Source organism: Perca flavescens, chromosome 21 (assembly GCF_004354835.1).
Source record: "Perca flavescens isolate YP-PL-M2 chromosome 21, PFLA_1.0, whole genome shotgun sequence".
Lineage (NCBI taxonomy): Eukaryota > Metazoa > Chordata > Actinopteri > Perciformes > Percidae > Perca > Perca flavescens.
The window spans coordinates 9,144,057-9,166,125 of record NC_041351.1 but is presented as its reverse complement, the minus strand read 5'-3'; the positions used below and the strand labels follow the sequence as shown (position 1 = coordinate 9,166,125).

Genomic DNA, 22,069 nt, shown 5'->3' with positions numbered 1-22,069 from the left:
ATTTTAAAGGAGTAGGGTCTGCAATTTCAGTAGCTTGAATATAAGAGTGTCCCTTTCTTCACACAAAGCCTCATTAATTTTGTGCCAGTTGAATACCCCCCAATACCTATTCTGAAAAACAGGGAGCGGGAGGAGGGACAAAATGACGACTCTGTGCCTAATTCTAGGTTTTTATTTTGAAGTGTTTACATGAAGGAGCTCTATTCAAAAATACCCATTTACTTAGTTTCTTCCTGCATTACAAACAGGCGCGCACACACACACACACACACACACACACACACACACACACACACACACACACACATACATGCTTTAGTACAACGTGTTAAGTAGATCCATGCTTCAGTAGAGACAGTAGAGACACATTCACATAGACAAATTGCACTAAATGTACTGTTGCTTATTTCAGGAACTATATGAATATGTGGCTGTCGTTGATATCCTGTGTCTGCTAGGCTAAACAGAATGTGAATATTTGGAACAGAACCAAAATCTATTCGCCTGCTTTCAGCTGCCTGCAACAAGGATAGCCTCTTAATCACACTAGAAACCATTGAAACTTGTCACATATACATATATAGTAGTGTTACTGTACTCAGCAATGCTTTATTTCTTGTGCTTAAGTCACATTTTCTTTGGCATTTTTCTTTTGTACCTTAAAGGTATGCAAGCCCTGACACAGACACAGGACAACTACTCGATCTCAACCACTTTTATCATTTCAAAGTGTTTTTTGTGTCAGGGGAGCTTAGTCCTCAGATTGAGGAAGATATGTTACAGTATCTTTTTATTTAGATTTTTTATTTCTTTATTTTTGTTTTTAGAAATAACATTTAAAAAGATGACTGTTTTTGTTTGTTATGATGTGTTCCCCGGCTTTGTGAAGATGACAATATCATCATTAGTTAAAATGATGATCATTGATTGTACGTATGTTGGTCTGCCTTCTGCATATAATTCTATATTGATCATATCCAGCTATCTATGCTTTGACATGACATGTCTCTAAGAGTTTGTGTGTGTGTGTGTGTGTGTGTGTGTGTGTGTGTGTGTTAATCTGCACACATACACACTGGTCTATGACTATGTGTTTTCATGTAGTTTGGTTGTTTGATGCCATACTCTTCTTGACTTTATTCCCAAGTGTTGGCTGGGTCCCCCATTATGTTTTTCTCACAGTTTCTTCTGAAGCATTTCCCATATTTCCTCTCCTTTCCCTCTCAGCAGCACAACCAAAACTCAAGACAGGAGAGAGTGTGGCCTTGTCCAGAATCACTATCAGATCTTTATGTCTTTGTGCTGGTGACAACAGCTCTGTAGTGTTTCCTCTGCAGCTGTGCCCCTGAAGCTCCCACTGTGTTCTGGTTGTGTCTGAGAATTGTTGAGTTTTCATTTAGTTCTTAGAGCCCAAACTTCACTTACTGTGATCAATCATCATCATGATAAAGAATTAATCCCAAATATTGGCTATGTATTTCTGTTTTTGGAAGGGCATTTATGCAAATCTACAGAAATCTATGGTATAAGCAAGAAAGGGGGATTTCTGCCAAAGCCAACACAGAACCAAAGCGTAGGTTAAATGCTCTTGGGGGTTGATTCTAGATAGTGTCACCTTTTCTCCTATAAACGTGTCTATGAAATATGCTTGCCAATAGGCTACAGGAGCTGCAGACTATAGGCCTTTTGTATGAGGTGATAGAGAACACACCTGTCTTCTATTTTTGTGTTTGAGTGCCAGTGGCCATAGCAGCCCGCCTGTATCTCTGCCTCAACCCTTATAGACCTCTTATATTTACCAGTGCACACTGAGAAAACTCCTGCTTTTCAAATGACATGTAAGGGTCAGATTTGTTATTTGCTCCTTCAAGTGGTTGCTGCAAGACTTTGTGCCTCTTTAGCACTTATATCCACAAGAAAGTTAGTTTTGGAGTTGCACAAAGTAGGGACGTGTTGGTGAAACGTGTTATCTGGATGCACATCATTGTCTGAGGGCTTGGTGGGAACATACTGTGCTTTTTCTTTCCTGTTTTCAGTGCAGAGATGTTTTTTCTGTCTTCATTTTCACTGTTGTTGGGTCTCACCTGATTTGTTGTTGTTTGTTGTTTTGTACAAAAATGAAAAGTGAAACACAAAATATTTATAATTTTTGTATGGAGAAAATAAGAAGAATGTAAAAAAAGAAAAAAGGAAATTGTTTTTTATTGTGTTGGCTAAGAAGTGGCGGCGTCAAGAAAAATCATTACAAAAAATACTGTCATTTCTTCATTTTGTAGCTAATGTGTGTTCGCTACAGCAGCAAGGAGAGTCAACAATAAATTCATTTTGAATACAATAACAAACTGTTCCAGTCCAGATCAGAACCTCCTTCAGCGTCCCTCCATTACTATTCTGTGAGTGTTCACATACTGGCACTGACGGACTGAGCGTGCATAATAACATCATGTGACAGGGAAAAGAAAAACAAGATTTGTAACCCTCTGCTACACAGATATGATCTTTTCACGGATACTGAAGTCAGGACGTTTTAGATTCCCATGTTTTTTCTACATCTAGGCTGCCAGAGTAAGATTTTAATCAAGTTAAAAAATCTGTTGGTTCCCTTTAATCCTCTCATGGACCCCAGCACCAATGCCTCTGCACAAAGAAGCAAAGAAAACTCAAACATTTGGCTGCCCAGCCCCTTTGGTTTTGGTTACACAACACAACAATGACACCTAGTGGAGCCCTTCAGAAACACAGTGGGACTCTAAACAAAAGAAATTAAAAACTTCAGTAGTTCTCCCTCTCTCTTGAACATTTTCCCTTCTCAAACTAAAATAAGATACAAAGTAAACTAAATAATATAAAACAGATAAGTAAATAAATAATGCAGTGCCCGCAGTCTTTTATTTCAGGTGCCCTATGCAGGTGCAAATCAGATGAGAATGAAACAGCTGGTATCAGAATCACAACTCTTCCAGTTGTTAAAGAAAAGTTAGACATTTTGAGAAATTTCCTTATTTCCTTCATGGCAAAGAGTTAAGTAAGATGATAGATAGCATACTCTCATAACTGTCCATTAAATATGAAGCTACAGCCAGCAGTAGGTTAGCTTAGCTTAGCATAAAGACTGGAAACCGACAATTTGTCAAGGACTACTGACTCTGAGCAGTGACCAGGCAACCAGCGTAGAAACCAGGAAGTTACTGGTCATGGTATCCTGATTAAATTGTACGCATTTGAAAAACAAGTTATAAGAACGGGTTTATCAGTGAGCTTTAAAGGTGCTGGTAGGTAAATTTTGTTTCCTTTGGACAGAGCCAGGCTAGCTGTTTCCCTTGTTTCCAGTCTTTATGCTAATGGTGCATTCTTTTTGTATTGTAATCGCGACGAGTGTGACGTCACATCCATGTCGGAAAAAAGAATAACCGCGGGTTATTCTTTTTGTCACACAATACTACGAGTTGGAGAAAAGATGGATTTTTGTAAAATTTTTAGTAACATTTAGGATTCTATTCACCCAGTTATTGACATATTACACAAATATATTTCACAGTTTGATACATGAAAATTACGTTTTGATTAACGTTAACGTTAGGCTACTGCTCTGCTTTCTGCTCCAGACTCGGCTTAAAGCCATTGTTGTCATATAGCAACCGAGCGTCTCTAGCCAATTTCAGCTGCACAAGCTACAAAAAAACCAATCAAGCGGTATTTAACTCTTAATAAGACTGTAACGACATGCCTATAGGTAGCAGTATACATTGCTATGTGTACGACTTCTTCATTTGGTTACAACAAAGACTAAAGTGCTTAAAATTGTAGAAAACCACAATGTTTACTACATGTGATGCACGACGTAGCCATCTTTGAAAGTGAACTCGGGGTCCTCTGAGTTCAGACGACTTGACGAGTCGTATATACGACCTCGGTGGCGTTCTTTTTGCAACTTCCGGTTCGTAACTCCGGAAAACGACTTGTAAATCGACTTCGGTGGACAAAAAGAACGCACCATTAGCTAAGCTAAGCTAAGCTTATCAGCTGCTGGCGGAGGCTTTATATTTTGATAACTTTTCATTTGACACCAATCAACTTCAATCAATTTCTCAGACATAAACCCCGTGGAAATGTTAGGACCTGGATAAATAAGATATTATTAAGAGACGGATGTCTTAAAGTCCTGAACCCTCCCTCTGTCCAAGCTGCTGTTCCCTTGTACAGAGTCACGCTTATCCGAACATCTTCCCGCGACATTAGTGGTACTTCCTCCAGCGATCACGCTCTAAAAAAAAAAAAAAAGAAAATAGCCACAGACATGCTCAGTTATCTCCAAATCTATGCAGCCCAGTACACAAAGCAACATTGAGAGGAATCACTTACTTATATGAGGGTAACTCCAGATGTAGCCGAGCACACAGTAGCCTGCTAACAACATGCCCACTCCTCCTACACCGCCTTTCTTCACATCAATATACCTCTTGTAATACCACTGCCAGCCTGATGGAAGCACAGAAGAGGAAAGAAAAAAACATAAAAATACATAAAAACTAGGGGTGTGAAAAACGTGACAAGATTTCTCGTCGAGGTGAAAAGTTGTCTCGTGAGGCGATGTGATGTCAGCGTGATGGAGCGTGAAATTACTATTGAAGATCCCCCTGCCACTTTTAAATCATTTGTGTGGCAACATTTTGGTTTTCCTGCGGAAATAATAAACTGCAAAAGAGTGACAGACAAGACGAACACAATATGTAAACATTGTAAGAAAAAAATGCCGTATACCGCGGCTAACACGAGCACTATGCAAAAACACTTACAGCACCACCACAGCTCTCTACTAACTACTACACCCGGTGCAATGTTGCCACACAAATGATTTAAAAGTGGCAGGGGGGGATTTTCAATAGTAATTCCACGCTCCATCACGCTGACATCACATCGCCTCACGCGACAACTTTTCACCTCGACGAGAAATCTCGTCTCGTTCTCGTGAACCCAATCTCGTGATGTGTCTCGTCTCGTGGAGTAAGCGTCTCGTCACACCCCTAATAAAAACCTTATACTTTACTAAATACTTAAAGAAATTGTTTGACATTTTCTTTTCCTGCCGAGAGTCAGATGAGAAGATTGATACCACTCTCATGTCTGTCTGTTAAATACGAAGCTACAGCCAGCAGCCGGGTTGCAAATAAAACGAATCCCGCTATGGCCACGCCAAGACACCCGCCCTACGAAGTAGCTCGATTGGTTGGGGTTAGGCATTTGACCTCGAGTGGTTAAGGTTAGGATAGCTGATTGGTCAGGGGATAGGACCTGAACAAATGGGGTTACGTTACCTTGCGTAAGCATGGACGCCAGGCCAATAAATGCTATTGAAGGGCGGGTCGTGGCGTGGCCATAGTGAGATTCATAATATCGCAGGCGGGTTAGCTTACGTAAACAGTAGGCCTAGTGGTGTGTTTTCTGAGTGATACATATACTGTATTTGTTTGTGTGTGAGATGAGTGTGTTATTCACCTCTTTGCACCATTTCCACCACATCTTTTGGATGGCTGGGCGTTTTGCAGGCCAGCCACTCAGGCAACTCCCTCAGTCTCACCTGTCCAAGACTCCGCTGTGTCAGAGAACCTACTAATAATGACACCCATAAGAATCAATGCACTGACACAGATGAATACACACTCAAAACACATCCTCTGCAGATACCAACACAATGTTTGTTTTTTCAGTACCTCACTTTGAGGAATACAAACATGTTTTTCTAGGAAACCCTTTCTGAATGTTTAACTGTAGAAGCCTAAGTTCGATGAAGAAGTTTGCCTAAATAAAGTAGTCCTTGGTTAGCAATATTACCATTTGTCATGATCAATCAGAAACTAGTCTCCCTTTGCCAGACCTTCCTCCACAGTGCTGTGGTGGAGGGTCTGGCTAGTCCACACAGCATTCCGGGATGGGAAAAAATGTGCTCTGAAGATTAAGTAGATAAAACTACAAATCTAGTCTGGCTATCACCAGACCAAGCTCAATCTTTTAAGACTGAACATTAGTCTGGGGAGTGTGCTCTGTATTTTCTACTGCACAAGAGGCGTGATCAACGGGCATAGTTCAAATGACTCTGTACGAAATTGTATGGTCCTTCAACCAATCAGACCAGCGTAGCAGTGACAGCGGCATCTACGGGTTGCTGCGCTTCGGGGGCCGCTATGTTGAATGTAAACAAGAAGCTGCTTGGTCGCTTCTCTATCGTCATCGTGTTAAACCCGCCAATAGCGCGCCAGGTGGATGAGCCAGTTTGTGATTGGACCCCGCAAAATTCTAATGGAAGCAGGATAGATGAACGTACAGGTTTCCAGCCTGAGATGCGGGGCAAAATCAAATCGCCGGCAGATCGGACTGGGTTTACCCGGTCTACTACAAATCTGTAGTCTTATACATTTCAGTCTACCAAAAAAGTTCCAACGTTGGATAAACACTTTTTATTGTCAAATACTGACCTTTAGTTCCATTATCAGCAGCGTGTTGTTTCCTGACCTCGAGCTGCGACTTCAACCCATCATCAGCTCTCAACGTCTCCACCCTCGCCGCCAGCAAAGGGCTAGACAACTTTGTGAGTGATGGTGATATCGTAAGGAGTCCTGTCACCTTCAGCCCCTCATTCATGCTGACAGTATGTGGAGGGGATGTGGCTTTGCTCATCAGGGATGATAGATGGCCAGAAAGGAGGGGAGCAGCAGGGGAGGTTAGTTCAAGCTGTTGCAGGGGGAGTAAAGTTGCTTGTTCAGACTTTGAACTTTGTCTCTTAACTGACTGTAGCTCTGTATGTTGTGAAGTGTTGCAGGGCGGCTGATCTGACAGAGCTTTGGTCGTAACCAAACAGCTATCTTGATTCCCTGTTGGAAGTGGAACTGGACTGAGACTTGTACCAAGTCTGTTTTTGCTGCTTCGATCATCAGTAGTTTCAATCTGGCTCAGGATGCTTGGCCTGCTGGACTGACGGGTGCCGTTAGCTCGGCCTAACGTGGCTTTAACATCCTGGAGGGTAATCCTGGCCAGGTGACCACTTCCTGATTTCAAGAGCATCTTATTCACATATAAATCCTCGACTTCCCCATCGTTGTCCACCAAGAAGTCGTCATGGGCTCTCGCACTAGTAGTTTCATTTACTTTAGAGTCCAGAGAGCTAGAGGTATCTTTGGTTTTGGAAAGGGATTGTGCAGCCTTCTTCGTTTTAGAAACCTTCATTTTAGAGGCAGCTTTGGGTTTGGTGTCTGTGGACTGAAAGGCAGGATGAGCATCATCTTTTATCGAGTCTTCGTCGGGATTAGTTTTGGTCACAGCTGTAATTCTGGAGCTGAAAGGACCTGCCACAACTGGAGTTGAGCCTAAAGTCAGGTCCTCTGAGGCAGATCGACTTCCCTTCAGTGATCCCTTAGACACCTGTTTGGATTTTGCAGCTTCTATCAAAGCGCGGAGACTCTGCTTTTTGGGCTTAGAGGTGGTGGGAGACAGAGGTAGCGATGGGGAGGAGGTGAGGGACATGGTCGTGGAGGAGGGCGTGTTGGCTGTCTTGATTTGTTCGGACAGCTTCGGTTTCTTCTTCTTAGTTGATGGTAGAACTGATGCAGAACTCAGCGATGATGACTCTGACGACGATGATGCATTTGGTGGTGCAGACGATACCACAGACATCTTTTTACTCTTCTTTGATAGTGGATTTGCTGTTATTGACAATGTCTGTGTGGACTTTGCAGTCGGTTTGGACAATAGCGCGGCCAACTGAGAAGACAATGTTGTCTGATTCACTGTGACATCGTGTTTGGTTGGAGGTGTTTTGGAGCTTGCTGCTGCCTTGCAATGTGGCAGGTGACTCTTCAACCTTTTGTAAGTTTTCCCGCAGAATGGGCACACCTCTGTGGGGGAGAACAGAGACAGAGTGTGTGGTTAAAACAAATAAGGCATGGCTAAAACCCATCTATGTTTAGATGTGGTCAATATGTACAGTTAGAGCTGGGCAATATATTGTGATATGAGACTAGATATCGTCTTAGATTTTGGATATCGTAATATCATAATATGGCATAAGTGTTGTCTTTTCCTGGTTTTAAAGGCTGCTTTACAGTAAAGTGATGTACTTTTCTAAACTTACCAGACTGTTTTAGCTGTTCTATTATTTTAATTTACCCACTTTGTCATTATATATCGACATTACTTTACATTGTGTAAATATTTAGCGAAAGCACCAATAGTCAACACTACAATATCGTTGCTGTATCGATTTCAAGGTATTTGGTAAAAAATATTGTGATATTTGATTTTCTCCATATCGCCCAGCCCTATGTACAGTTATTTACATTATTGATGAATCTGCTGATAATCTTCTTGATCTTTTGTCTATAGTAAAAAGGTCTATGGTTACAGGGCTCCAGACTAACCTTTTTTACTAGGAGCACTGTAACCCTAACTAAAAAATGTTAGGGGCACAGGCAGAAAATTGAGGGGCTTAAACCTTAAACCGACCTGCAACGCATTTTTCACATCTCGCCCATTTTAACTGTTATACTGATAAATAACAGAAACTACAATATGCCGTTTTATTTAAGCTCACAGTCACATTTTAATTGAATGGTGCTTAACAAATGCAGATTTAGAAATGTTAACTATAAGTATTGTAAATGTGAACATTATTATTGTTTCAGCCCCAAATAGGGTCTCCCTTCCTCCTCGCTGCCTTTTGTTTTTACACCCAGTTTTTACACCCAGTGTGGAAAATATTGAGTGATGAGGGAGCCAGAGACGATGAGCTCACGACACTCAAACAAGAAGTAATTTCACAAGCACTAATTTGTTTTACGAGGGAAATAGTTAAATATTTAGCAGCCTATATGTATTTTTTTTCATAGAAGTAGTCTCCGCTCCCTTCTGTCTCTAACGTTACCTCTCTGGCCCAAATGAGGGAGCGGTACCGCAGCGTGTGGCTAATGTTGGAGCTGACATTAGCAATGTTAGCACAGATGTAAAAATGCAAATAAACCAGTAAATGCAAAGGCATTTAAGCGATATCCCGCAGTTTTGGTGTTGAAATAAAATTCTGTCCTTTTTGTCTGAGACTGAGACAACACTGAGTGAAAATGAGGTTGATTTGTGACGAGAACGAACACAACAGCACTGCCAAGTACATCTAGACAAACAAAAAATATATTACAATTTTTTTTTATTGTTTGTTAACATGGGCAAACGGTGCATAATCTAATTACGTATATGTGCTAATTTGCATGAATACTACAACAGATCTAAACATAGAGAAAGACAATAATATTAATATCTCTATGGCTCTGGGTATAGCCAGGTGAAAATGTCTTGTTGAAATATAACTTGAAATATAAATATAGTGAAAGACTTAATGTTATGGTCTGAATGGAACCCATTTAGGCTACCCATGAGCATAAATAGATGGTGGAGGCATTATGTCCTTACTCAGGACATAATGAGGATATAAAATCAGTTGAGTTTGCTTCTGTTGCTATTTGGCCTAGGTTGACCCCCGTTTTGGCTTAAAATGACTGGACTAGCTAAAGGTCTTTCAACCATAGACAGTATATACTTTCAACACAGCTCAGCCATGAGCTTAACCGACCGGAAGTGCCGGCAAGCGGGGTTAAGGGTTAAAACCATGTAACCGTAAACAAAGACGTCAGGACGGCTAACGTTAGGCTAGGCTTACTACGCAGCATTTTTCTTGCCAATGTACGGTCAAACAAAGCAAACAAAATGGATTATCTTCGGCTGCAGTTCACCACTCGCAAATGTATTATGGAATATGCAACATCATGATTTTGACGTAAACGTCTGCAACAGCACGTGCGCACGATGCGTGACAGACGCTACGAAAGCGAGAGACGCACGAGGGGTATATATATGACGTTACCCACGTTGACTAATCACGCCTCACGGACCCTCCCCCTCTCATACACATTGACCAACCCTGACAGACTCGCTCCCTCCCATGCTCCCTCCTCCTTCTCAACATGAAATAAAATAAAATAAATAAAGTAATCAAATTTGCGAGTTGTTTTAAAAATGACTCGCACCGTCTTTAATAATGCTGGTCGCAGTCTGGAGCCCTGGGTTATATTAATTGCCTATATTGTCTTATAATGTCTAAAACTCTAGATATTTGGTTTACCATCATACACATGACAATAAAAGCTGGAACTAGATATATTTGTCATTTTTGCTTTAAAGATGACACTTACAGTTTGTATTATTTATTGCATGATGCACATTTTCTTTACTTTATGGGCTGACCTTGACATTGAAGGGAAAGTACAGTAGAGGCTATTCTACTGTAGATTCTACTGTATTTCATCACTCCAATACAAACGCATTATAATATTGTTTGTGACCAGGGCATGTGTGGTGGCTCTGCTTTTCTGAATGACAAAACAATGTTGAGACACTTACCAGAACTCATTTTGCATGCGTCTGTAAAAACCACGCAATCAGGTTAAATCATGTTTCCAAAAAAACTAGAACAGGAAAGTTTTACCAGCGTCAAACAATAATCCATTATCACATTTATACGCAGTGTTGTCACTTTTAAACACTTTTAGTTAAGACACGTTCTCACATTCAGCTCGTAAAACTGTTGCTGTTATCAGGGAAGGACCCAATAGGCGGCGCGTTGGGAGCCTGAGTGTAAATAGCTAAATACATGTCGCTAAAATAGCTTAAACGTATTGCTGTATAATTAAGCGGCAGACTTAAAAACTATATTCATAAGAGATGATGGGTTATAACGGGGTTGTCTGGTACAGTTAGATACATGTATGATCATGTAGTGATCTGTTCAGTGGGTGTGGTGCACGGATTGAGATGATTCACTCGAGCCATCTTCCGTCTTCGCGTAAATCCCCGAACAAGCCCAACCGCTATTATTATTTTATTTATTTTTTTATGTGGTCTGTCAAAATTTCCCACTAAAGCCTTTGGTATTTCTGTCAAATTAATATTTAAGTTGTCCACAGTAGTGTTGATATTATCTGGCAGAGCAAGTCATTTAATTAATTAAAAAAATTCGACAAAAAAATCTCAGCACAGATACACAAGATAAAGTTGGTTGATGTTTTTGAAGCTTTCAGCCACATATGAGTAGTATTTCGGTTATGTATGCCAGGAACCATGCTTGACTTTTAATTCATTCTCTCCAAGGTGAAAATAACAAGTGATGAAGGAATATCTTTGTGCGTACAATGAAATACAAATACAGATTTGCATTTATTGGAAGTAAAAAATTAAAAATAAAATTAAAAATTAAAAATGCACCTTATTAATTTAAATCATATTTTACCTTGTATATGACAGTCAACTTGTATTTTAAAAAACTGTCCAAAGAATGTTTAGTTTAGCGGTACTTTTAATGTAGGAATACTAAATGTGGTTGTTCATTTTGTAACAAATCTGAGCATATCCAAAATACTTAATATGTAATATTAAGGAAAAGAAAGAGCCTACTTTCATTAGAAATGTGTATTTTATTGATAAGGGTTAGAGTGGCATGAAACTTGGCACAGGAATGAATTTTAAGGTGATGAAAAAAATACATCTAAAAATCAAAAAAAAGGTCATCTTCATTAGAAAAGCAGTGATTTGAAACACATTCAGAATGGAAAAATGCTCCATTTCTACAACCATTTACATACACAGAGATAAACCGGAATATTATTTACATGGCAACAGATTACAGTATATACAAAGCCAGAACTGGAAGCAAACTGAAGCTCACAGGAGGTTTATTTTGGGAGAAAAACTACAGACTGTCGATGTGAACAGTCCCAAGAAAGCATGGGGTGATTTGGCAGAGAAGCACAGATTTGAACAGTGCCTGGAAGTTGTCCTCTAACAAAGATTGGCCCCCTACAAAATACAGTAGCATTTTTTCCCCAATTCCATCCCCCCAACAAATTCTTAAAAAAACAAACAAAAAAAAACTACTACTAAACAGGACAAGATGGCCAATGGTAAAACACAAACAAACCTTCAAGGGTTTTTTTTCAGAGACGCTTACAGCAAGTTACAGCTTACTATTACAATGTTGGTTACAGTAAAATCAAATCTCTGTACATCTATTAACAGACATTCATCATTCAGGCAAACAGGGGAGGTCTGTCCCTTTACAAGGCATCTAATCAAAGATATAAAACAAAGAGAGAGAGGGAGGGGGGGTCTCTGGGTCAACTTTCAGGGGTCAAAGCCAGGAGGATACAGTACCAAACACCACCCAGCTAACCGTACTGAGGCCTGGCTGAGACTCACCGCTCTGCCACCCTGATAAAAATTCAATTATTCAGTTAGTTCACCAACAATGACATCAGCATGTACGCTGGTTTTGATTCAACCCTGAGAAAACAGTGGACTGCATATTCACTTGCTGACACACCTGCCTAATGTGCCATTTAAGGTAATTTTGTCCTACAACCAAAAGCAAGGGACAACTTGCATCTTAATTATCTGTTGAAGGCAGCTAGGATTGGCTTTAATTGTATAGAGGCACAGGCACAAATGCAGGATTTAAACAGTGATTAGTTCTACATAAGACAATATAGGGAAAGGTATTGTAGGTTCAGTCTCGCGGTTGTGCCCCTTTTCTAGCATTTTTCCCCACAGACAAGGTACCAGTGCTGGAGCCATATTTGAACCGTTCTGAGAGCTTTTGCAATCAACGAGCTATTCCTTGTCCCGGTGAAAATGGCTCTGCGACTGGCTCTGGAAGAGGGAGGAAACGGTGCTGCAATATGAGAAAAAAATGAGGACAATCATGCAGTCACCAGATCCTCCGCAAGTTGGCAAACCCTTCTACAAACTACAGGGGCTTAGAAACTATGTTCACAAAGCAGCACCAGAGGGGTGCAGCAAAATTAAAGGAGTGGTTTTGGATTAGATGAATTCAATGCTTGTGTACACAGACTGGCAAATCAATGTTGGCGCAAAGCTGATCTTGGACCATCTAAACTCTTACATGTTGTCTAAACAAACTAATTCCTGTATTTGTTGCTTGGCAAGTTATGTATCTGGTTTAGAGACCATGAGCCCGGTTTGTAATAGGTCAAGCTGGTTTGCGGCAGCACCGGCAACTTGTGAGTCGAAAAGCCGCAGCAAATCTTGTGCTGTAAGGTGGCGCTCAGACCAGAGGAGAGAGTCTCTAGACGAAGCAGCAAAGTGATAAAATGTTATCCAACTTTAAAACCGCCTGCTCGTCTTTCTTTATAACCACAGACTGCCCTACTGACTCGTTCTCCTGCCAAACTCTGAACTAACAATAGGCAAACTCTTCAAAAAGAGGAGTGTAAAAACTAATCTACAGTAAAAACGGCTGATGAAGAATGCTGACATCTATCCGATTCTTCAAGGTCTCGTCAAGTCCTCGTCAGGAGCGGGGGAGGAGGAGGGGGGAGGGGGGTACTTGTCCCCGTTCAGGTCCTCTATTTTCACAGGTTGACAGGGGTCATTGGAGCATGAGCTGCTTGAGGTTGTCATGGAGGATGGTGTCCTTGACGTCCCGGAACACCAGCCTGATGTTCTCGGTGTTGATGGCCGTGGTGAAGTGGTGGTACAGTTGCTTCTGGGCGGCATCGCGTCTCTTGTCCCGGAAGCACTCCACCATAAACGCCTGGACGTCCGACAGGTTGTGCTCCTGCCCAGTGTACTCGGCAAAGTAGTCCTTGAGCGGAACCCTCTGCACTTTCTCCTCCAGCAGGTCCGTCTTGTTGAGGAAGAGGATGATGGAAACGTTGACGAAGACGCGGTTGTTGACGATGGTCTCGAAGATGTCGAGCGACTCGCGCAGCCGGTTGGTCTGCCTGTCCTCCATCAGCACCTGGCAGAGGCAACCCAGAGATTAAGTACAATTACTACTGCTAGTACTGTTGCTATTGTACCAGATGTAATTTAAACTAGTGATGAAAATACACATAGTTGCAGGCAGAAATTAATGGCACCCTAGGCAGTTTTTTTTCCTTCTTCCAATTGTTAATATTTTCCTGGTCAGTACATATCTTGGGCATACTTATGTAATAACCAAATTTAAAGAATCCTATAGAAAAATGTTGGTTTATGTTACGAGTTGTTAAAAATGTACATTGGATGATATATCGCTATGTATACAAGGAGCACTTTTAATGTACACATTGTTAAAAATAAATGACAAAAATTGTATTGTGTGTGCATTTCTTGCGTTTTTCCAGACTGAACCATGATCCTAAAACTAGGGTGCACATTAAACTATACATTTGGGCAACATTTCTCTCCTACTACTAAATCAGACTTATGGCCAATGATTTTTCTTTAATTAAAAAAAAAAAAAATAACAGTGTTAATGGTAAGACCAAGAACAACTTTTACATGAGCACAAAATAAGCGCCCACATTATGCTCATTTTCAGGTTCATAATTGTAATTTGAGGTTGTACCAGAATAGGTTTCCATGGTTTCATTTTCAAAAAACACCATCATTTTGTTGTACTGCACACTGCTGCAGCTCCTCTTTTCACCCTGTGTTCAGGTCTCTGTTTTAGCTACAGAGTGAGACAGAGTGAGACAGCAGTAGCTAGGTAAGGATCACATCAGCTAGCTAGCCGTTTAAACAATTTCGGTCAGTTACAAGGCAGGATTAGACGGGAGACTTCTTCTAAACGAGGGCGCACTTCCAACCTTGCGTGGAATACCTGCTGAACAGGGACATGTAAGTAGTTCTTTTGTAGATTATGGTGAACTAGTGTGTGTGTTGTAGCAGTGTTTTGCCATTGAGAACAAGCTAGCATGCTACGGTTAGCCTCCTAGGGCCCTCATTTCGGCTAGCGACGTAGAAAGCCGTCCAGATTTTGACCACCTCACCCGGAGACTGAAGGCAGGACACATTGAGAAACCCGTATCTCACTCAAAACAGCATTGATGTTTTTTTTCTTCTAAGTTTGTATGCGTGTGGAAGCACCAGAGACACAAAATAACACCCCAAAGAAAGAAAAAGTGATTTTTTTTTTTTTCATAATATGGGCACTTTAAGGCAATCTACACACGGTGTGGAATGAATCACAACAGAATAAGAATGGGTCTATAGACACAGCGACGACAACTTATCAAAAAGTCACCAGACATTATCTGTTAGAACAAACTGATTAACGAGCCACTTATCAGGCTATCTCAAGTGTGTGTGCTTGCACGTGTGCGAGAAGAAATGAGATGCCATGGCCAGTGTTCGGCAAAGCGGCACGTTTTCACCTGGTCGTATTCAGAGGAGGAGACGAGGAAGAGGATGGAGGTGACCGAGTCGAAACACTCGAACCAGCGCCTCCGCTCTGACCGCTGCCCTCCCACATCCACCATCTTGAAGGGAACACTCTTGATTTCAAAGTCATACTCGTGGATGCCCTTGGTGGGTTTACGAGCCAGCAGGATATCCTGTTGACTGGGAAGATAATCCTAGAGGAGAGACGGAAAAATGCAATGAATATACAGTAGATGAATATCTACATTTATAGGAGTTTTTTTTTTTTTTTTTTTACAACAATCACAATATGAAGACAAAATTGTTGCTTTTATGCGAAAAACATATTACAGCTGAAAGTAGAGAAAGCTTGTTTTGCATTGAATTAGTAGGCCTATAATAATCTGTCTGATGGTGCTGACAGAAACTCCACTAAATAAAACAATAAATAATCCCCTGGGTGCCCAATCCAGTGTTGCAACAACGCCACTCTTTGATTATAGGTGTATGACATCTCCCTACAGCCTGCAATCACATACAAAATCATTTAAACTGACATGGCAAGAAGAAATATTTAAAACTTTTGTAATTTTAATTTGACTTTATAATTCCTTCTTTCGCCTTTTTAGAGGGAACCGAATTCAATGCTTTTTAAGCCTGTACAAGACCTGCAGATACCCTGGTGTAGCATCTGTTACTATGTACATCTTTTCAAACAGCCAGTTTAGTTGCTCATCAGCTAACCTTAAAATTGTCCCGACATTTTTCAAATACTTTTTTTTATATTTAATTTTTTTAAAGATTATCTTTATTGGGCAGATAAAGGGGAGAGAGAGGGGGAATGACATGCAGCAAAAAGGCCGCAGGTTGAACCCGCTGCCTTTTGCTGCAGTAAGGACTGAGCCTTTGTACATGGGGCGCACGCACAACCAGGTGTGCTACCCAGGCGCCCCGACACGCATTGCAATATTAACTATAACATGTACAATGTCTGATTATAACAATCGGTGCAGGCAGAAACAACTTACCAGCTCGCCAAGCTTATCCAGATTATCCAAGAAATACTTCACTGACTCACCCTGCGACAGGACAGAAGAGGAATTTGTTAATTCTACACCATTTATTAGATTCAGTCATTTTAAATCAAAAACAGCACAGGCTACTGACTGCTAATATTGCATTCAACAGAACATGTGTGTTGCTGTTGTAGAAGCAGGACAAAATCTAACTTTAGCTGCCACGAAAACACACACACACACACACACACACACACACACACACACACACACACACACACACACACACACACACACACACACACACACACACACACACACACACACACACACACACACACACACACACACACACACACACACACTTTGGTTTTCCTTACCAAAACTGTCTCTGCCTGAGAGCAGAGTCTGCTCTGAGTAGCTGAAGCAGGATGCAAAGTTTTTGGTATTGCACTAGACACGTGTTTGTAAGTGTTTCTTTGATGTATAAGCGTGGCTAGCTCTGCATGTGTGAGTGTAGGGGTGTTTTTTTTCTAGACCGTTCCAACGCTGTTCATACGCAATTACTGCAAGTCCAGACATGAGGCTGCCAAGACTGAGATGCATTCCTTTATGTGTGTGTGTGTGTGTGTCCTCCACATTAACCAAAAACTGACTGCAAAAAGCAAAGCAGATTATCCTTACCGTCCTTCCTGTGACCCGCAGTTTCTTCAATACCACACCACGCATTTACAGAGGATTGCTTGCATGTGTTTTGCATTAATGACACGGACACCTTGCTATGAAACCTACATTGTATTAGTAGTAGTATTTCTGAGTGTTAGCGGCATGAACCATGCATTTTCCTCACTGTAATCTTCTGTACTCACCTTTTGATCTTTTAAAAAAACTAACCTGACCTGAAAAACCTGTGTGTGTGTGTGTGTGTGTGTGTACGTAGAAAGTGTGTGCAAGGCTAAGATTACACACAGGAGGTCTAGATTGGTGTGGTGCTACACTAAAGCTAAAAGAAAGAAGAGCTACCTTTCGGTGAAGCTACTTTTAATTCTGTACACATTTCGAGAGCTGTACACATACGAGAGCTCAAGTCTGAGCAGGACTGGGGGTTTTGAAATCCTCAAAAATCTGTCCGATAATAAAAAAAAAAGGAGAAGAGAAACAAGAAGAGCAATCACTCTCAGCTCTTTCTGTTCATTGTACAGCATGACAACGCCTGCAGTTTTTAAAAGCGTGCTGTGAAAGCAAAACTGAAACAGAAGATAACTGAACTGAACTGTGGCACTTAATAGTTAGGCACATCTACTGTGTTTTACTATCTTATCATAACTGCGTGTTACTACATTGCAAAAAAAGTCAAATAAGAAGAGAGAGTAAATGTTTATGGGTGATTTTAAAGACTGGGAACTTTGTACTATGCAAAACTAGAGGATCCAGAGGTGATTAAAGTCCAAACGTGTTTTCAATGATAATTAACAAGCACGTCTAGGGACACGTCTGATTTGTGATGCAAATACTTAAATGCAAATATGCCAAAACACAATGGGTTGTATCTGCTGACAGAAAAACAAAATAGTCCTTCGGAAACAAGAGCGGGGGGTATTTAAACAGTTCCCAACAGAACAACTCTTCAGCTGCTGCTCCTGGGTTTTATGGGTTATTGTCTGAATGGTAGAGCTCATGTTTAGAGAGGATGCACTCAGGTTTAAGACTTCATTTGCATTAAGACTTAAAAAGGACAAATCCGGCGCAAAATGAACCTAGGGGTTAAAAACACGTGTGTACCGAGTCGACCGTTCTCTGGGCTATGTTTTCATGCTAATCAAATTTGGCCAGTTTTAGCGCAAACCACTAATTAGCTTATGAAGCTAGTTGTCGAGGCACGGGTAAAGTAAAAAGAAATCGCTATTTCTACACCACTAACAAGGCTCAAAATAGCACCACACTTCCACGGTAGGGTGAGGGTCCCTGGAAATGTCTATCACAATCTTCAAATTACTTGTTTTGTAAAAAAAAAAAAAAAAAAAAAAAAAAAAAGAATATTTATATATTTTATTTTGTTTTGCATCTGATAGTCTCGCATTGTCAGACCTTCCTCCACAGCGCTGCAGAGGATGGTCTAGCGAGTCCACACACCATTCCGGGATGGGAGCAAAACCGATCACAATTGTCTTAGGCGGCGCTTAGCTCGGACACAATGACGCCGCTGCTGCAAAATAGCCTCGGGAAGGAACTTGTTTTGGTGGAACACGTGTACGTTCAAAGGTTGTTTTAGTCGTGCAACTGAAACTGAGATTGGACAGATAGTCTAGCTAGCTGTCTGGATTTACCCTGCAGAGCTCTGAGGAGCAGTTAACCGTAGTCCTCAGAAATCCACCGGAGTTTAAAATTCCTACACGAAGGAAACGGAAGGTGACGGACATCCGGCCAAAAAGAGAGACATACGGCAGAATTCCCAGCGACACCTGAACAATCCCGGAAGTGAAACGTCGTCAATATAGATTACTTGTCCGATGATTGACTTACTAATTAATCAACTAATCGTTCAGCTATATAGTAATCTGTATGTATGCGTAGTCCTGTGTCTGTGTTATGCTGACGGTAAACAAGGAATAAGACTTTAACAAACAAACTATGTCACACACATTTTTTCAACTAAGCAAAAATAACAAAAAAATCCTTAGTTCAAGCATCTATAATTTGAAGATTTGCTGTTTTTTTATTTTCTAATATAGTAATTTGATTATATATGGTTTTGTATTGTTGGTCCGACAAAACAAGCAATCTGAAGATGTCATACTATTGTATGGGCCTTTTTCTGACATTAACATACAATAATATGAGAAAATAGTTGTTAGTTGCACCCCTACATGCACACAGAATGTATATTTGTGTGTCCTCGTACTTGTGTAGCTGGAGATGTGACACTCTCAGGGTTTCTTTGCACAAATAACGCTGAGTGGGAGAGCCAGAGCTCTGTTTGTAAGCATAAAGCTGTTTAACTACAGATCAACATTCCAGCTCTGATCACTCTTATTCCCCTTTCAGTCTGCACAACAAGCTCACACCAACAAGCTGAGTGTGTGTGAGACGGTTAACAAAACGCCATTGAGAACAGTTCGGCCTTATGCAACTGACTGGAAAATGAAAATGTTCCAGTATTTCTCATTACTGACAGCAACTTGGAGAAATGTATCCCCTATTTTTGTCTCGAAATGCTGGATAATGTAGAAAGCTCATCACATCAAATTAAACTAATTTGGTTTAAAACCGCAGCAGACTGTGAACGTATTACCAGGCAAAATATGTGCACAGGAAGGTCCCGGTAGGTGAACATACTGGCGACCACAGGCTGATATTCTGGGGTAAAACGTCAAGTGTGTGTGCATGCTGACAGCCAAGCCTTAAGGAGCGGGGAGAGGTGTAAACAGGAAGCTGAGTCAATCACATGTCTGACCGCTCAACAGAGAGAGAGACAGAGAACCAGAGCAAGAATTACAGGGAGAGAGGAAAGGGAGGATGAATTAAAAAGAAAACCAGTTTCACTTTCCATTTCCACCACCCAGACTTTCATCTTTCTCATTCTGGGCTTTTTTTTTTAAAAAGCACAGAAAAACTATTACTGGATTTGGTGAGAGAGAGGAACTGTGCCGCCACTGTCTTGCAGTAAGGCTCAATGTGAGTGTGGACAGCCACCTACCAGCTGAAACTCCCTGCGGCGATCATAGGCGTTCTGTATGCCCGAGTCCTCCCACAGAGCTTTGATGGCCGACAGGTACTGCAAGAAGACGGACGTCTCCAGCTGCCCGTTGGCCATCTTAGCCGACCGGGTGTTGAACGCCATCAGGCTGTCCCCATGCTTCTGGTTTTCTGGGTCACCCCACGGAATGTGCAGCTTCTCTCGGGCATCTACCAACACACGTACACCTGGGAAGGAAGGGAAAGATAACACAATCAGAGAGGCCCGCTGGTAGTAAAATCTAATAGGCCACATGTAATGGAAACCTATTGTGGAAGACAGACTAGAAGAGCAGGTGAACTGCATGCCAACCAAAAATGACAGGTGTCCTACAAACCGTTTTTTTTTTTAAGAGTAAAATGTTAAATGTTAAATGTTAAAAAAACACCACAAGATTAACATAAGACTGTATCACAAATATTTGTGCAGCTGTTCCAATGATTACAGTAATCCATTAATTTGAAACTGCTTCTGTTGTAATAATAATAATAATAATAATAATAATAATAATGATTCACTTCATAAACAGTTACAGCAACAGCTGATCTTGCAAATGGTACATAAAAATACTTAATATTTGTTAAGCTCTTAATATTTTATATTACATTTACATACTTTTTGATACAGTCAGAGAGGTATTAATTCAATTGACCGCATTTTGTTTTGCGTCGTTTTGTTTACACCAGCTAAATTATAAAGTCTTATAAGTTGTCCATGCTCTTTACAGTACTCCCTGTAACGTTACATACAAAGGGTGGACAAACAGGAACACCTTACAGCACACTGGTGGTGGTGGGTTTACCCTCCATTAGCTACATCCCTATGTTAACGTTAGCTGTTGAGCAACTAAACTTGCCGATGGCCATTCGAAACTACTGGCGTGTGTATGACTATGTTACAAATTTAAAACGTCAAATAGGTTATGGCTACACGGCTAGAACTCTTAAAAAGCGAGATTTCCGTAGAAACACGTTTCATCTGGGTGTGCCGACAGCAGATGTAGACTGTTTATGTATGTCCTCTAAACAGATGTTGAAACTTTCCAAACCATTTCAAGTGCCCCTCTGTCGCAGAAACGAGGCTTATCTCGTCTCCCCATGTACCTGCCGTTAGCAGCGAGGGTTACCTTTGATAACATTGCTGTAAATTGTGGCTCTGAAGTCCTCTCGGGCTTGCTGGTCGAAGTCCTGGCCGTGGATGATCCGCATTTGTTTGAGGAAAGTCGACTTGCCGCTCTCGCCAGCGCCGAGCAGCAGGATCTTCACCAGCCGTTTCACGTACGTTTTCTCCCGGGAGAGACATCTGTCGATCTCCTTGGACTTTCGGACCTGTTCCACTTCGCCGCTGTTCAGCAGGCAGACGGGTAGACAAACTTTTAACACGGACCTGGTCGGCAGGAAATCCGCCATGTTCGCACAAACTTCATCGATGCTAATTTGATGCGCGTTCGCGGAGCGCAGGCACGGGACCAAGCCCCTTCCCTAAACTCAGGAAGTAGTGCTGCTGACTGTTTACCATCAATCTGAAGTCACTTTTTGCTTTGCCGTTTGTGTCTTGCTGACTGACAAAACGTAACATTTTAGCCCACGTATGCCTTGACAAACACTAATATATCTACAAGAGTAGCTCGAAATATGTCAGTTTATATTTGAAATAAAGCAGTTATTAGTCTTAACGGTTTTTTACGACGCTATCACACAGTTTATGATCAAAATACACATTCATGTGCTTGTGCAACTCACTTCAAACGCTATGTACTGTGTTTTACTGACAAGATAATACAACATTTGCAAGTTAATTTAACGCTACGCTACTTGACTGATAACGGCACGGTACTATTTCGCCCTCTGCTGGTTCACTTTGGTAATTGCGTAATTTATAGAAAAAGCCGCGCTCGGATTGGTTGATTCCCCTTCTCTCTTTAGGTATGCTGCCTTTAAAGGCCGTTGAAAATATGATCATTTATGTTTGAACGTTCTTCAAACGTTCAATAAACATGTAAAATGCAGACAGAAAAGACTCGAACACAGAAGAGTTATCAATATTTGTTGAATAAAGTGTGATTTCTTTTATTAAATTG

The 22,069-nt window shown here is 41.1% G+C and overlaps 2 protein-coding genes across 3 annotated transcripts; both read right to left on the bottom strand.

Annotated features, from left to right (window-relative positions):
- Window positions 1-3,954: 3,954 nt before the first annotated feature.
- Window positions 3,955-10,632, bottom strand: si:dkey-21c1.4 (uncharacterized protein C17orf80 homolog). Of its 2 annotated transcripts, none has more exons than XM_028568145.1 (5): window positions 10,441-10,632; window positions 6,474-7,889; window positions 5,497-5,610; window positions 4,363-4,479; window positions 3,955-4,264 (listed from the first exon to the last, which is right to left on the bottom strand). In XM_028568145.1, the coding sequence occupies exons 1-5, from the start codon at window positions 10,448-10,450 to the stop codon at window positions 4,236-4,238; spliced, it is 1,686 nt and encodes a 561-aa protein (XP_028423946.1). In that variant the 5' UTR covers window positions 10,451-10,632; the 3' UTR covers window positions 3,955-4,235. The 2 variants fall into 2 exon arrangements, with proteins under 2 accessions (XP_028423946.1, XP_028423947.1); XM_028568146.1 differs by having other exon boundaries at window positions 5,497-5,607.
- A 1,302-nt stretch (window positions 10,633-11,934) lies between these two features.
- On the bottom strand, window positions 11,935-21,580 carry LOC114547969 (guanine nucleotide-binding protein subunit alpha-13). Its single transcript, XM_028567548.1, has 5 exons — window positions 21,116-21,580; window positions 19,951-20,177; window positions 16,266-16,316; window positions 15,252-15,452; window positions 11,935-13,852 (listed from the first exon to the last, which is right to left on the bottom strand). The coding sequence occupies exons 1-5, from the start codon at window positions 21,396-21,398 to the stop codon at window positions 13,481-13,483; spliced, it is 1,134 nt and encodes a 377-aa protein (XP_028423349.1). The 5' UTR covers window positions 21,399-21,580; the 3' UTR covers window positions 11,935-13,480.
- Between the last annotated feature and the right edge of the window lie 489 nt (window positions 21,581-22,069).

What these genes read in the sequence shown, in the direction of transcription:
- si:dkey-21c1.4 (XM_028568145.1), bottom strand. An exon ending in GGTGGAAATGGTGCAAAGAG is followed by an intron (nt 4,480 to 5,496) that starts GTGAATAACACA and finishes TGCTTCCATCAG; the next exon opens with GCTGGCAGTGGTATTACAAG. An exon ending in CTGGAGTTACCCTCATATAA is followed by an intron (nt 4,265 to 4,362) that starts GTAAGTGATTCC and finishes TTTTTTTTTTAG; the next exon opens with AGCGTGATCGCTGGAGGAAG.
- LOC114547969 (XM_028567548.1), bottom strand. Translation starts at nt 21,398, where the DNA reads ATGGCGGATTTCCTGCCGACCAGGTCCGTGTTAAAAGTTTGTCTACCC. An exon ending in TTACAGCAATGTTATCAAAG is followed by an intron (nt 20,178 to 21,115) that starts GTAACCCTCGCT and finishes CTTCCTTCCCAG; the next exon opens with GTGTACGTGTGTTGGTAGAT. An exon ending in GCCGCAGGGAGTTTCAGCTG is followed by an intron (nt 16,317 to 19,950) that starts GTAGGTGGCTGT and finishes GTCCTGTCGCAG; the next exon opens with GGTGAGTCAGTGAAGTATTT.